Source organism: Glossina fuscipes, unplaced genomic scaffold (genome assembly GCF_014805625.2).
Source record: "Glossina fuscipes isolate IAEA_lab_2018 unplaced genomic scaffold, Yale_Gfus_2 1, whole genome shotgun sequence".
Classification (NCBI taxonomy): Eukaryota; Metazoa; Arthropoda; class Insecta; order Diptera; family Glossinidae; genus Glossina; species Glossina fuscipes.
Window position 1 is genome coordinate 5,835,647 of NW_023998415.1, and position 17,016 is coordinate 5,852,662.

At 34.2% G+C, this 17,016-nt stretch overlaps 1 protein-coding gene across 4 annotated transcripts in view; it reads left to right on the top strand.

Moving 5' to 3' along the window:
* LOC119632727 overlaps positions 1 to 13,931 on the top strand; it is a 60,008-nt gene extending 46,077 nt beyond the window's left edge. For all 4 annotated transcript variants that reach the window (XM_038025815.1, XM_038025813.1, XM_038025814.1 and 1 more), the window contains exons 3-5: positions 3,751 to 4,031; positions 4,860 to 5,014; positions 11,921 to 13,931. In XM_038025815.1, the coding sequence (XP_037881743.1) occupies positions 3,751 to 4,031; positions 4,860 to 5,014; positions 11,921 to 13,587 (2,103 nt within the window). In that variant the 3' untranslated portion in view covers positions 13,588 to 13,931. The remainder of the gene's footprint in view (positions 1 to 3,750; positions 4,032 to 4,859; positions 5,015 to 11,920) is intronic.
* The last annotated feature ends 3,085 nt before the right edge of the window (positions 13,932 to 17,016 follow it).

Genomic DNA, 17,016 nt, shown 5'->3' on the forward strand with positions numbered 1-17,016 from the left:
GTTGCTTCTTTTGTTTTTTTGTTTCCTTCGCAAAGTTTGTACCAAGTACCCGAGGAACGAACGTTTGTACGTGTGTTGCGCACCGTGGGCTATATAAAGAGAAAAATTTTTTTATCACAAGTGAGTCAATTTAAATAGAAAAAGTGACTTACACTCCTTTCCTTTCCTTTCCTTTTTTTATTTTTCTTACGTGAATACAAAAACCGCTTCGTTCATGCGTTAAACAAGTGAAAGCAAAGTGTTTTACATTCGCAAGCACTTTTCAGGTACCATACAACAACAATAATAAAAAAAAAGAAACTTAAAGAGACGTAACTAATTAAAGGTTTCAATGAATTTCTGATGACTGATTTTCAATATATTCAACGCGCGGAAATGGACAATTAACAAAACTTGATGTGTAATTGTCCTCTTTCCATTAAGACATATTCCGTATTACAGACAAAGCGGGGAATATCGTTAAATGAACGTTTTCGTGACTAATTTTAATACCTTACGATCATTTTTCGCCAGGCGCATCATCATTTGCGACAAAAACGGCTTCCGTGAATAATAAAGCACTTAAAATAATCAACTCCAATGTTCTTTGTACATTACGTACGCATTGTAGAGTTAATTCTTTCACTTGTGCATTGTTAAATTAAAGCGATTTTATAGCCGCACTCGCTTCCACTAAAATGTTCTCTTTTTATTCCGTTCAATTCGATATCAATCGAAATTTTCGCTACAACAAAATGAAGCTTTTAAAGCAAGTACGAGGTTTATTTTTACACAATAGTGTTCTAATGTTCCATTTCACAGATCAAACGTTCTTTATATTTTAGTTCTTTATCGGTATGTGATGCCATCACAGACACACTTATCGTAAACTCTGCTTGGCTGGACGGAAATTCTCAATCGATTGAATTGTGTAACTAAACGTTCCGATACTCGCTTTTAAAATACACGAAATTGATGGTCGCTTATATATTAGACCTGACACATGTCGCTATTGCAGACGGCGCTCGCACCATCTCAATGCTAGTCATACAGCGATACATTGACAAACGGTTGCTGACCTCTTTTCACATATTTGACAGTGAGAGTCGCCCATATAGGAATCATGCCTTCGCTCAACACATTCTTATGTATAATATAATAGTCATTCGCACTTTCATTGCCAGACGACGTGGCACGCTCAGAGAACGTTTCGGTGACATGGTAACCGTTTAAGATTTAGATGATAGCGCTCAATTAAAAGACGCATTAACTACGTTTAGATAACTGCAGCCTGTCAGCTATATCTTACAAGTTCTCGTAGAAGTTCGATAATCCGAGAATAATTTTCGGGATTTATTTTCATGTTTTCTAGTGCAGTCACTCCCTTAAAGCGTACGATTTCGTTTATAATATGTAAACCGTCGCCGTTGTTTTCGACGAATAAAATACTGCAATTGATTTTGAGCAGCATTTTTTTTTTTTTTTTTTTTTTTTTTTTTATAAAAAAATCACTGTTTAATCAACACACGTGAAATTCAAAGTTTTCCATTGTTTTGAAAATAACAAACGTAGCGTCATCATCGAATCCATTCATCACTTGTAAACAAATGACCGAAATGCTTTTTGGCTCAACCTTCGATAGTTAGCGATTGCTGAAAGTAATATGATTCTTATTGTTAGAATGCGAAGAGTTATGTAAGATATTCCAAAATTATTGACCAATGTGCCTATTTCAGTGTAATAAAGGTGCAATTTTCCATAGACTCTGATATCATGATTAAACTCATTCGCTTACCATTTAACGTAAAAAGTATTCTTTTCGTTTCTTACAAAGCACGCACAACATTCCTACACTACTACCACACTTGATATTATACGTAGAACAATTTAGAAACTTATAGCCAGATAAGATCTAATACTACTAATGTATAAGGTACACTAATCTGCTTAGTCCGCGTCTTCATCGTAACGTATTAAAAATTACATGTTTTTGCCATTTAATCTCATCGCCATCATAAGTGTGCATCGATAGTGTCCACGGAAAAACCTACGCAGCAGACAAAAAGTTTACTTTTAGCGCGGAAAGGATTCATAAATGGTCCCATCCTAACCAAAGCCTGCATATATGAAATTGAGAAATGTTCTGAGCTTTTCAAAATTGAATCTTATACATGAAGTCATCGTTCCTCATTCGCATTAGGTTTCTTTTTCGAGACGAAATACATCAGTGATGCCGAATCTGATAAAACTATGCTAAGAACAGATATTAGATGGGACAGAGGGACAAACGTTTTTAGACTAATTCGGAAACCGATTTTGAATCGATTGATACAGTAAAAGATGGATTCTTAAGATTACATTAAAATTCCGGAAGAGTTTAAAGCTAAGATTATATATCTACGATGACGTGCTATGAAGTCTCTTTTTTTCCTTATTAGAGTTTATAAGACGTTTAATATTGTAATTATATGGATTGTCGTTAATAATTAATTTTTTTTTTTTTTTTTTTTTTTTTTTAAATAAAACGCTACAAAACTTCGCCAAACACAAGTTTCGTAATAATCTTGTAAAGACATATGTTTCAAGAAAGCCTTCATTTTGAAGATTTTCCAATCAGTTGACCCCATAGGGGGTAAGTGTTTCTTGCACTAAGCTCTGTATACATTCGGATAAACTTAGTGTAACTTTTTCACAAACGATGAAGGGTACAGCTACTTATATAAGACCGTTTAAAACAATTCCACTTTAATAATATAGATATAGTTTATGCAATGGGTCCCAGTATAAGTTTAATTGAAGGGGGTTTAGATTATTTGAAGTCTTAACTTGTTTATGATATGTAGGCAAACGAACATATCCTGTACATGTTGATGTTGCATCAATAATTGTTGTATGAGTTGTTTGGTTTTTGATTCATATTAATTTTAAGCACTTAAGTGGTTGGGAGACAGGTCACGCAAATTGTTCAAATCATTTTTCCTTACACTTATTCTTTTACTTATGCTTATATTTGTTGCGCTTATTGGTATGCGTGCACTTGATGAGTTGTCAAAACATGCAACAAGAAATTTGACAACAACGAACAACTAAAGCAACGATGCGAACAATGAAAAACTAAGTAATTGTTTTAAGTATACATAATTTATATTATATTTCATGAACATTGTTTTACTTATTATCGAGGCCTTAAACGTTAAACGAATGAATGCGAAAAACAGGAGAAGAAGAAGAAGATAAAGATAAAGAAAGCAAACTGTATAACTGACAAAGTCAAAAAAAAAAAAGGAAAAAAACAAGTGATGGCGCAGGCAGAGTAGGCCGAACCGAAGAAACAATTTAATATGCAAAACTTTGTAATTTTATTTCAAAAGTTTATAAAATGTTTTACAAATGTATGCGCGTGTTCGCATATGTGTATGGATGGATGTGTTGAGAAAACTGAACAAACCAACTAAAAGATAAAATGAAACTTGGAATATATTTAACAAAAACTAAGACAAACAATTCATTAAACTGATAACATGCAAACATTTAGTTAGAATCATACATAAACATACACACACACACATACATATATATATATATATGTATATATATATATATATATATATATACCCACACACATAAACGCATATATGCAGTGTTTTGGTGCAAAAATTTTAGATTCTACTCGAAAATAATATAACAAATTTATGATTGTTTTCTATCCGTTTCATGTTTAATTCAAAAACAAACAAACTGAAAAACAATGCTGTTGATGAACAAAAACAGTGTGAATTACTGTTGCGTCGCTTGGGACCGGCACCGGCGCATATTAACACCACGCCACAATTTTCGTCTTTAATCTCAACGGATAAGGACAGTGGCATGGGTAGTCCAGTGGGTAGTGCACGTAGTGCAAAATTTCGTCGTCGCAAGCATAAATCATCACAGTGGCTGGCACACGGTAATACATTACATCCAAATTTGTCGCGATGTTCGGCCAACGAGCGTCTGATGAAAATCATTTTGGCACAGGACGAAACTATACAGAGGCAATTATCCTTATTGCGGTAAGTTGGGCTCAATTTCAGTGCAGTGCTATATTATAGTCATTCGTTCGTCTCTCTGTCTGGCCATCTCTCGGTAGTGGTAGTGATAGTAGCAGTAATAGCACTAGCAGTAGTAGTAGTAGTAGTAGTAGTGATAGTAGTAGTAGTAGTAATAATAGCGACAGTACTTTGGAGTGCGGCTGCTCTTGTCGTTACTTTTATTGCATAACTGACGGCAACAAAATTTTTGTTTACTCTACGTGATGCATAATTAAAACAACAACAAAAACCATAACAATAACAATGCAACGACAATACGAACGTTAACTCAGCCACAAACTCTCCGTGGGTATCGGTGATGTTGCTTTCATTTTTTCCACTTTTTCCAGACCCAGTAATTAATTGAGTTTTACTTTAACTTTTGCGGTTTGCTTGTTTATTGTTATTATTGGCATTGTTGTTTTTAATATTTTTATTCACCTTCTCTTAACGATTTTCTCTTCCATTTCTGTCTCTTTCTCTCTCTCACTCTCTCTCTCTTTATCTCTATCTCTATCTCTATCTCTCTCTCTCTCAATCCATATCTTGTTGTACTTTTATGATTTTCCGGGCTTTCCTTGCGGGGAGAGCCGTTCGGGGTGAGATATCCTGTGTATGCTTAACATCTATGACCATGATGGTGCGCTATTTGCTGATGGCTGCTGATCATTGTCTGTGTGCCCGTTCTTTTCATTCGTTTATTTGTTTATTTATTTATTTTAATTTTTTTTTGTTTTTTTTTTTTGAAAATTTACATTTACATTTACTTACATCGTTCGCAATTGCATACTGGCTTATGTGTGTCATCAGTGAGAAGGAACGTCAAATTGCTAAGATTGAAGAGGAGAAACACCGCAAACGTGAACGTGAATTGGGTAAAAACTATTTGCTTGAAACATATTTAAATGGCTTAAACGAAGCTGAATGCGAACCCGAAATAGCCGATGGGGAGGAGATCTTTATAGGTGAGTATGTCAAGAACACCATTCATTTTATTCTTGTTGTCTTTAAAGCGACGTCAGATGAAAGTTAATAAAAAGGCAAAAATAATAAAAATTTATGTCGTACCTTAAAATATTCGGTATCATTGTTTTCTTTTATTGTTCTTACAATGGCCAGCAAAAGGAACAAATCAATGAATGAATGCTACTCATGCTTTGTATTTTTAACAGATTCTCATTCTACAGGAAAGCAGGGACTTTTCCTGCTCAGATTGAGAATTTAAACAGACTTCATTTTTACTTAATCCATCAACTAATGATAGATTGAAACGCAGTGCATCATAAATAGAATCGTGATCAGAGCACACGTTCAAGCAGTTGAAAGAGCTGTTAGGCGCGGCACCCATTTTAGCTTATCCAGTACCAGCAGAAAAATTTATTCTAGATACCGATTCAAACGCGGAAGGCTTAGGCAGTGTACTCTCCCAGCAAATTGATGGTAACGAAAAGTTTATAGCATATTACAGTAAGCGTCTATCCAAATCCGAGAGAAATTATTGTGTTACTCGACGAGAACTACTGGCAATAACGCAATCTGTTAAGCACTTCCACAAATATCTGTATGGGCAGCAATTCCACCTAAGGGGATATCATGCTGTTCTGCGATGGTTACTCAACTTCAAAGAACCAGAAAGACAAATGGCCAGGTGGATTGAAAAACTGCAAACTTACCAATTCTCGATTTCCCATCGGAACGGCAAATCGCATAGCAATGCGGATGCTATATCCAGACGTCCATGCGACCCGCACTGGAAACACTGTGTAAGGAACGAGCATAAAGGAGGTGTCGCCATCTGCCGGACTATTGTGGAGCCCAATGGAAACTCTTCGAAAGAGGACGTGCGTAGTAGTCAAATTGCCGACGTAGATATTAGAGGTCATCGAAAAGGAAGAGAAAGTCCGATTACGAAGGCGTATTGGGACTACTGGCAAATCCTCATCGTTGAAGATGGATGCTTGTGGCGCCTGTGGCATAGTGACGATACTTCATGGACTAAGAAATTACTGATGGTCCCATAAGCGAGAACTCTGGAAATTATAAGAGAATATCACAACAGACCAAGCGGAGGGCATCTTGGCATCACAAAATCCGTGCAAAAGATCAAGGAAAATTTTTATAGGGGACTCACCAAGGATTCCGTAGCTGCATGAATTCGCAACTGCGATCAGTGCAGCAAATCGAAAGGTCCAAAATGTAAACAGCGAGGGTGCTTGCAGCAGTATAAAGTGAATGCACCGCAATGGATATTCCTGGACCATTTCCAGCCAGCAATAAAGGAAATAACTATGTACTGGTAGTCATTGATTACTTCAGTAAATGGTCAGAAGTATACCCCATAGCTAACCAAGAAGCAAAGACAATAGCTAAAGTGTTCGTCAATAATTGAGTTTTGTTGTTTGAAGCCCCCATCGAGCTGCATTCAGACCAAGGTAGAAACTTTGAATCTTCGATCTTTCAAGAGGTTTGCCAAATGTTTGGCATTAATAAAACTAGAACGACTCCCATTCATCCTCAGTCTGACGGAATGATCGAAACGTTTAATCGAACGCTCCAAGAGCATCTATGAAAAGTGATCGACGACAATCAGCAGGACTGGGATGAATACATACCAATTTTGTTATTGGTATATATGTCAGCAGTGCACAACACTACTGCCCTACCCCCGGCGAAGATTTTGTTCAGGTCTAACCTAAAGCTACCCGCAGACTTGAAATTCGGGACAACTGCTAATGTCCAAAGGACCGAGACCGAATATGTTGCTAGATTGAGGGTGATATTGGATAACATGCACCGACAGGTTCGAAATAGAACGCAAATCGTAAGGATGAAAGCAAGACACGATCTAAGGGCTAACGTCCATGGATTCAAGGAAGGGGATTTAGTGTTATTGTACAATCCTTTACGCAAGAAACAAATTTCAACAAAACTGCGATGTAACTGAGAAGGTCCGTACAAAATCTATCGTATACGAAAACATCTCGGAGGCAGAACTAGATTCATAGTGGTACACTTGGATCGATTGATCGCCTATCGAAACGACCTTGTTCGTGACGAACAAGATTAAGTGGAGAGTAGTGGGAAACGATTAAAACGATTAGGGCAAAAGCAGGTTAACAGATTAAAAATGAAGCCGTGAATTTAGGTATAGTAATATGCTTGTAAAAATGTATATAAATATAATGTTTGTGGAAAGCAGAGTGAGCAGGAGGAGAATATTGGAGTTGAGCAGTCGAAAGTATTGCCAAAAATAAATTGTGAATAATCCTACTCTTAAGGAATATAATTGCAGATAAAAGAACTTTGAAACGTATTTTTTTTTTTAAAAAGAATATCCACGATCTAGTGGTACGACTCCTATCTTAGACAAACAAAATTTGTAATAATATTATGATGGAAATCAATCCCTAACAATAATTTGGCATAAAAATGCATTGTTTGAAATTTAGATCATCTAGATCTACTACTTAGGTACTGGCCCATAAAAGCTTGTTTATAAAAAATGTGCACTAATAGAAAAATACAAGTCAAACTCGATGGAAAGAGTGCTATAATTTTTGACAAAAAAAATTAGTTTTGGTAAGTTTGGACTTTTCGCATGCTCTCCCATAGGCCGCTTTCCGCGAACAACATACCGTTAAACGAAAAAAATTATAATTTTCCTTATCTCTTAACGAGACATAATAGCCGAATTGTATTGTGCGAAAGGTATTTGAGAATCGGTTGAGATCGCCTTCGTGAAACCGCAGATAATAATGTGTATTAAGGGCTTATAAGTGTAACCGTTGTATTTTTATATAAAAACCTCATTGTTTACGTGTTTAATGGGTATCGCAGATAATTAATTTAAATTAACTTCATCTAAGTTAACTTGGCCGGTAAAGTTCGCTTGAATCGTAATTGGTTTCGTATTGTAGTGGCTCAGATACTAAATAACGCTTACCAACTGGAAACACATATACTACGTGTGCGCTTACCTTACCTGCCTATCAGTTTCCCTTTGCTCGCTTCTTTCTAACCGTCAATGCCCTAACAAATTGATCCTATTAAAAAAAATGAAAAGGAAAATGACAATTCTGAAATATTTAGGTGTAGGTTTCACTTTTTAAAGTGAAAACATGATAAGCACATTTAGAGGAGTCGCCACAGAATTGCTGTGAGTTTTTCGAATAGCGGTATAATCAGGTAAAGTATGTACAAAAGGGGGCCTAGTCTAAGTTTTTTGCGAAACTCTAGCTAAGATTTTTTTTAGTTGAAGGCAAATAGTCGTTGCTGCGTATCGCAAAGATAAGATTTGGAAAATAAGTTTTAATCAGGTCGTAGGTGCTTTAGGTAAACATTGTTCATTTGTTTCAATTGGATCTTAATATCATACTTTGTGGAACGCGTATGATAGATACATTTATAAGCAAAACTGGATAATATTCCTTTCCTAAGTTTTTTGTAGACGGTTCATGAGATCACCTTAAGCCAAACGGGCGATACGGGCTTGCTCCATTTGGTTCTACATCCAGATTGAGGTATATTTTCAATATATATATATATATATATATATATATACTCAAAGTGTTTGATTAGTACTCGCAACGCATTCATAGGCTGATTAGAATATGTTGAAAAATTATCTTTATGAATAAAAAATGAAAAAATAAAAATTCAACAATCTCTTCCTTTTATTTGAATTTATTTATTACCTATCATCGTCGTTTTGTTGCCATATCGACATAAGAAAACTCCAAGTTTCATGCTTATAAACATAATGAAAATTAAATTATTTCGTTTTAAAATTAATAATAATGAAATACCATGTTCGTTACACCCTACACCTCTTGAGGCGCAAGGCTGTATTAAGTTTGTGTGGATGTATGCATGATCATCACATCATGATGAGCACATTTTTTTATACCGACCGATTCAAAATCACTTTCTAAATTGATCTAATCTTGTCTGTCCATATATCCAACTAAATTTTTTTGTGTCGGACTACAGGCTGCAATTTTTGAGCTATTATGATGAAATTTGGTACACTGGCATGTCTTGGGCCACGAGAGGTCATATTATCACTAACTGTAGGATGATGTAGGGTATTAAATGCTGGACAGTTCTCCAATGAAATGTTTTCACATGTTTTACAATATAATAAAGAAGTTTTGACAAAGTCACAACAAAATGAACACAACCACAGCTAAGCTAAGCGTGCCACACAAAAAATAAGCTCATAGTAAAAAATTTCTAATACGCACATCGAATGCCTTAACGCAATAAGAAATCGATAATAATGCAGCAAAAAAGGCAGTTTATGAATAACACCTTTTTTTTAAGGATTAAAAAGTATGTTTGTGCGAAAAACTCCAATTGCTTAGAGCAGTTGGAATTATGCGTTCAGCTACCAGTTTATCCAAGAAAACAAATTAAAAGAGAGGTTATCGTCAGATAAAAGGGACCATTAAGTACCATACGCTACTTCTTCATTTACTTTCTTGATAAAGTACCAAAAATTATGTATTGTTTCCATGGAAGCGCATGCATGAGACGGTTGTGAAACCACAATTTGACATTGTCAATTGATATTAGGAGGAATAATTTTGTTATCGTCCACCTTATCATTCTTTACTTACTTTTATCATAATGCACTAGAAATTAGACTCTTGAATCATCTAACTCCCTTATAGGGGGTCCAAAAAAATAACCCAATCCAATTGAGACGCAATTCGGTACAATAATTTTAATATAAAATTATTTTTTGTGGACAAGTTTTCACAATAAAACATAACAATCCAACAAGAACATTGTAGCCGGACAAGGCTGAACGTTCACTACCCCATACAAAGTCGCTTGAAAAAAAAATTTTTTTTTTCTATTTTCTTGAGAAACAACGAGAAATCCTTGTACAGGCATGCCTATCATGACTGTCCCGATAAGGAGGCCATGTCAATATATTGATCAATGTGTTTCAACTTCGGTACAGTTAATTACAACATCAAGCCCATCTGAATTGTCTAATCCGATTTGTTATAGAGATCAAAATATTATTTGCTGTCGATTTTTATCAAGATATATTAAAAATAGGGATTTTTCTATATTAAGATTTTTGGGTTATAAGGGCAAATAGTCATTACCAGCTCTTTTCTATAAGTGTTCATTTTTTAAGCCAAAACGCACCACTGTACGATATTATCTCAAATAACATTAAAAATTATGATCTATAAGTCGAACAGAAAACCACGAAGGCAGATACGTTTAAAGAGATTAAAAAATTATTCTAAATCGAATTAATTTCATCTGGCTGTTACCATCCATCTGGCATACAAATAAAATACATTTTGTGCCACATGCAGTGCGGGGGTAATTGGACCGTTTTTGCTTACTTATATAATAGCTTAGTTTTCGTATACATAAATATATATATATATATATATATATATATATATTAAGTACATCTACTCATCTGATCCAGATTTTTCACACCAATTCAGTAGGCTGAGCGAATCGAGTCGACGGCCTTCGTTGCCAGTGTTCTTCTTTGTGAATTGCATCAAAAAAAAAAAATAATAATAATAATAATAATAATAAAAAATAGCTTTTATGCAATTTAAAAAAAAATGAAATAAATAAATAAATGAAGTAAACAAATACTCAGCGATTCCTGGTGAGAAATTTTGAAAATTGCAAATTTTTTCATCTAAGCACATTTTGCACTTAAAGCAACCAGTCGTGTGAGGAACGATCATGAAAATGATTTGATCCAATCAAATTGTTGTAGAGTTCGCCCTTGCCTTAAAACTCAGTTCTCAGTCCATCAAACTTCGTCAATGTACCTCAAAATGTGCATTAGACGGACAGACAGACAGACTGAGAAGCCTAAAATCACTTCGATCGAGAGAGTCTACCCCAAGTCATTTTAAGTATCGCACACATTCTCAGGTACGTTTAACATATCAATGTCTTAAGTCGAAAAACCCTTTAAGGACATCAATTGTTAAGGTAAGAGACAAGTCTCGTTAACGATTGATAAATCGGTGCAAATGATGAATAATTTTCTTCTTAAAGGAAACATGAACGCACACGAATTTGTTATTGAGCGGAGAAAATAAGTAACTTGGACTTGGTGTAAGTTTTCATCACATACGATGAAGCTTTCTGCTCGGAAATGAAAACTTTTTATTGAGATCATCATAATCTCGATAAGATCTTATGAGTGCACTATAGAGCAATGCGCTTTAGAGACTTTATGCAATAATTAGGTTCTCGATCGGGTGTAGAATCGAGAATGGTCGGCTGAAGTCTCCTATTGAATTTTATTACATTGTATGAATAAAATTGTACGAATAAAATTTTCCCGCGTACGAAAACACAAGAACGTTATACCATTTAATATAATAAACTATCCGAAACATAGTGAAGAAGTTAAACGTTGGCCTCAAATATCGTGGCAGGTCTTAACGAATTTAAACTTGTGTGATGTAAGTCATCGGACTTTGTAGCTTCGATCATGTATATCTTTCGGAACCCTACTAATGATGCCGTAGAGATTCGAGTGATTCACAACAGCGGCCGCGCGTAAAATAATGTCAATCATGTTTTTTATGGCTTGTGACGAGCTATGGCGTAACTTTTTTCTCGTTCTTTTTTTGAGCATTGCATTTGTGAAGTACTTATAGAAACTTATGGTCTAATATTTAATGGATTAAAATCGACATTAATTTACCTTAATTATATTTTGTTTTCCTTTTTTTTTTTGTTTTGTTCCTGATCCATTTATGCCAACATTTTTTTTCCCCTTTTATTCTAAGTTAAAACGAAAGTTTAATAAATAACTAATTTCCATTTTACTCTTCGGTCTTCTTTTTCTTCTTCTTCTTTTTTTGCAGATGAACCGTATCAACGTTATGCAGCAAACAGCACAAAGGCACACCCCGAAGCATTAAAAGTTACTGGTACCAGCACAGTCCTTGGCGGTGGGGGTGGTGTTGGTGCTGGTGGTGGTACGGAACGTATAAAGGAAACTAAAAAGGAAAAGAAGAAGAAACGCCATAAGGACAAAATGGACGATCAAAAGCGTCATAAAGACGATAACAACAAAAAATTTGCCAACACAGCCAAAGAGTTTTTCTCCTTACCAATAGGCACAATAGGAATGGCAACAGCGACGGCAATGCAAAAGGACAAAGGACCAGAAACAGAAACATTTACAAAACATGTGGATGCTGTAAATATGGGATATGCGGGTAATGAAAGCGCGGACGAGGAGACCGAAATGCAAATATTTTGGTTGGAAAAAATTTACACATTGAATAAGCAATTGCAGAAAGAAGAAGAGCTATCCGCTAAATTACACGCAAAAATACGCAAATATCAACTGAAGCGGGCGTATCAAACGCAAAAAGAGGTTCAATTAGAAATCGAAAAATTGGACAACAACTTGGCGTTGCAATGTAGCGATATACGAAAAGTGGAGGCAAATTTAATGGAAACTAATGAAGTGTTGCAAAAAAAATTGTCTTTATTGGAAAGATTAAGTCAAGAATATTTACGTTGCCAACAGCAAAAACATGAGAAAGAGAATAATGCACAGCAGACGAACGAAGAATTGAAGGTGGACGAAATTGAAAAGTTAAGTGAGCTGCCGCGAATTGCTTTCAACAATTTGAAAGCGAATCGTACAGAAGTAGAAAAGCTGCAGAAGTTGTTAGTGAAGCCAAGCTTGGAATTACAGGCAGTTGTCGATAAGCCAGATTCGCGGGAACCATTTAAATTACAATTAAGCACAGATATTAATATCAATGCCGCCGAAGTAAAAGCTAACGAGATCCAGCAATTGAATGTAAGAAACACAAGTGGACAACCTCAGCAGCAGCCACAATCTCAGCCAAAGCCACAAATTCAACCATTATCAACCCCACCTTTAAGACAGCCTCAAAAACAACAACAACAACAACAACAAGAACAAGAACATAAACGGCAAATGCAGTTACACAATTATCCTATTACGCAGATTAATCAGAACAACAATGTAACCGCAAGCAGGAATAACGACAGTAACATTAGCGATACAAGTAAGACCACTAACAACAGTAATGGCAGCAACATTAATGCAATAAATGAAATATCATCATCCTTAACCACAACAACTACTCATATACCATATACACAGGCGTTAGATCCTGAATTTACAACAACAACAACAACAACAATAGCGGGGGCTACATCAGCGACCACACATGCAGCATTTGTTGATAAGAATATGTTATCGTCATTGCATGTACAAAACGCTAAAACCATTAAGAAACAAATGTTCAACTCGCAGACGACAACAGCCGCCTACCTACAGCAGCAGAAGCAACAGCAGCAGCAGCAGCAACAACAACAACAACAAGAGCAAGGAAAGACTTTGACATCTCCCGCTACTGCACTAAACACAACCACGCGAGCCCTAGTTTCGCAATTCGTACCCGCCTTAGTTAAACAGCCTGCGAATACTTCATGTATGATAGCAATGAATACAATTGACATAAGTCAATTAGGTACGCTAGTATAGCAATATCTATGCACCTACACTTATACATACGCAACCATAAGTTTGTTTGCATTTACATTAAAATCTAAAACCTAAGATATATAAGAGTAACGACGATATTTTACAAAAACACAAAAAAAAAAAGAAAAAAAAAACAAAAAACAAAACCACAAATACACAAAAAAAAGGATGTTTTGCTTTAAGCACTGCCAGTAATTAACTGATGACAAAATCCAGTTTGAATTCATAACAAAAGGATTTTTTCTCCCAATTATCTGATGGTCCGTTTTTTTTTTTTTTTTTTTTGCGATTCAATTCCACTTTTACAGCCGGCACCATTAGTGATGCAAGGTATATTAGTTTGTGTACATGTTTGTAAAAATAAAAAGAGAATAAATAAATAAATGAAAGTTATAAAGTTTCACTTTGGATGGATCAATTTTTTACATCCGTCCATCCATCCATCCATCCATCCGCACCCCATTTTACTTATTTATTCGTCTGTCATCTACTGCAGCAACCATCTCCTACCAAATAAATAGAAAATCTCCTGTATATATATATATAGTCTTCAATTTGCGGATTTTATCTGAGAATTGCTTTTAAAACGACAGAAACGTACAGTACCCGTAAATACGTAAAAGATGAAAAACAAATAAAATTTTACTGAATAATTTTGTGAGAGCTATCTGATATATGCCCGCATAAAGAGTCAGAAAATTTGACAATTTTTATATAAGTGCTTCCAAGCGGCCGTTATCTCAGTTCTGTAATTTTCTTATTTATGTTTACGAAAAATCTTTTTCGTCTTTTTTTGTTTTTATTCAACTGATGAGGCTCGGAAACGTTTTAAAATAAAGGATGCATACAAAAAAAGGAACAAAAGCAAAGCGAATGAATCTTTATGTCTTTCTCTCATGCATTATACATAGGGTACGGATTTCAATTGTTAAGACATTTTAAAATATCGATGTCAACCTCTTTCTCTTAAAAATTCCATTCAAATTGAGGAACAAAAAAAAAAAAAATTCGCGTATATCTTACATAGCAGAAAAAAGAAAAAAACAAATCGCACGCTACAGTGATTATAATCAAGCGATGTAGAAATACGTCTATTCGGTAATGATTTAATAAAAATTTGTTAAATCAACTCTTAAGAGTTGTGGGTGGCCGGGAAAGGGGTGTGGGTGCGGGAGGGAAAGGGGGAGGGGTCAGTTTTCAACGGTCGGGCTATGACGGCTTTTGTAACGCCACTTATTCAAGTTAATTTTTATGAAAATTTATATCTTTCAGCAATTAAATCAATTATTGATATACACATGCATATGAAAACATGTTTTAAATTCGATGCGGTAGTGACTAAATTACTGAACACACATATACACATAGATACATAGTATATTTATATTTATATCTATTTAATTGCTTTTGTATTTTATTATATAATAAGAATTTTTTCCTATGAAAATGAAAATTGGAAAAAAAAAATTGTATAAAAATTTTTAATTAAAACCAAAACGTTTGTTAATTAACCAAATAAATTAAACAATAAATAAAACCGAAAGTAAAAAAAAAAAAAAAAAGAAAATGAATAAAAAGAAAAATGAGAAATGCAAAAAAAAGAGGACAACAACTTCAACGCAATTTAAATTGCATTACAGCAACAACAGCATTAATTTGAAGCATAAAAACTGTGGCCTATATATATATATATATATATATATATATATATATGCAGTTCTGATTTCATTTGGGGCAGAAATAATAAAATTCAAGAGAACTGAGCAAAAAACGTAAAATACAAATGTGACAACAACAAAAAGCGTTGAATAAATGAAAAATCAAACGAATTAAAATTAATTTTTTTGATCACATTATTTAACAATTAGTATCTGATATTTATTATAGAACTGATTGTTGGCGATATTGGAAGAATTCATCCTATAACTGGTGGTAAATCAAAAAAACAAAAACATACTCCAAAGAAAAAATATATATAAAAAAATATATATTTTTTTTGTTTTGGCAATATTAAGAGGGCCTCCTGCTCTTCTCAGATGGTTAAAAAAATTTCCCACAAACATCATTTCCTTCTCAAGGAATCTTAATTTTATACTATTCAGACACTACTACTCGACATGGCTCAAGTTTTCTAATACCCACTCGTCATCAGCTTGTTTGTTGACTAACCCTAATCGGACCACAATATATCCTTGAGTTAAATTTTGATCTTTGATTTTAAATTCTTTGCTTATTTTAATATTGCTTTGTAATATTTTTTTTTTGTTTGTTTACATTTTATTTGGATTAAACTAGAAATGAAAACAATAACATTTCAATTATCGGCAGAATAGTGATAATCGATTGAGAGCCACGCTTAGTACGATTAGGGTTAAACAAAAATCTATTCATCCAATACATTCTGCTTCTTAAACGTATCATACCTATCACAACCAATATTTTTCACAATTTTTCACAATTTTTCAGAACTTTACCGATGATTATATAAAGCAAAAATCCTAATCAGTTCACTTCTTTAGTAATTAGTAATAAGCGAATTCTTGATTCCATTTAGTCACTTTTAGAACAGAATATGTAGATGCTGGTAAGAAAAGAATTTAAATTAAAATTCAACTTGACGCCTTACGTTAAACGAAAATTGTCACTTTCTTCGAATTGTCGGCAGGATCATGAAACCAGTTAGCTGAATATTAAACTTACCATCCTAAGCAAAATTTTCAAGTTTGAATCATCCTATTAACGTATTATGCAGTTATGGAGGCACTAACCAACATACAGAGACTGATTTTGCTATACACGCTGCTGAGTGTCAATCAATTCATTACATAAGACGGACGTTCGCTTAAAGCATCTATTAGTGAGTTTAGCAAAGATTAAAACTACATAACTACTTTTTTAATTCGCTTACTATTCAATGAAAGAGTTTTAATGCTTTGCTGCCTCAAGTAAATCTCAAAAGAAACTGCGGGTTTTAGAAAACTTAAAACTATCAAAATACTTTAAAATTACTTTTCAAACATTTCGGTTGCAATGAACCGTCGGTCAACATCGGCAACATTGACCAAATTTATCTTCATCAATTTTATTTTCAAACAGCAAGATATGGATTTGATAACTTAAAGCATTTTTCATTAATTCCCTTTAGCATTAAAAGTATCTCAATTTCGAAAAACTTCACCGAAACTTTATAAGTTCTAAGCAGAACAACTAATTAGCAATAAGTACGCGTTCATTGCACAATCATAACACTACATGACTACCTGTCAGGTTGTCAGGTTACCTGAATCTCAGTAGAGAAATAAGAAACAAAAAACTTTGATATTTATTTCTCTTATATTCATATATAGTTTTTATTAATGTTCAGTGGATTTTTCACTTCAGTTACAATTTGACAAATGTTATAACTAGAAAAATTTTCATTTTATATAT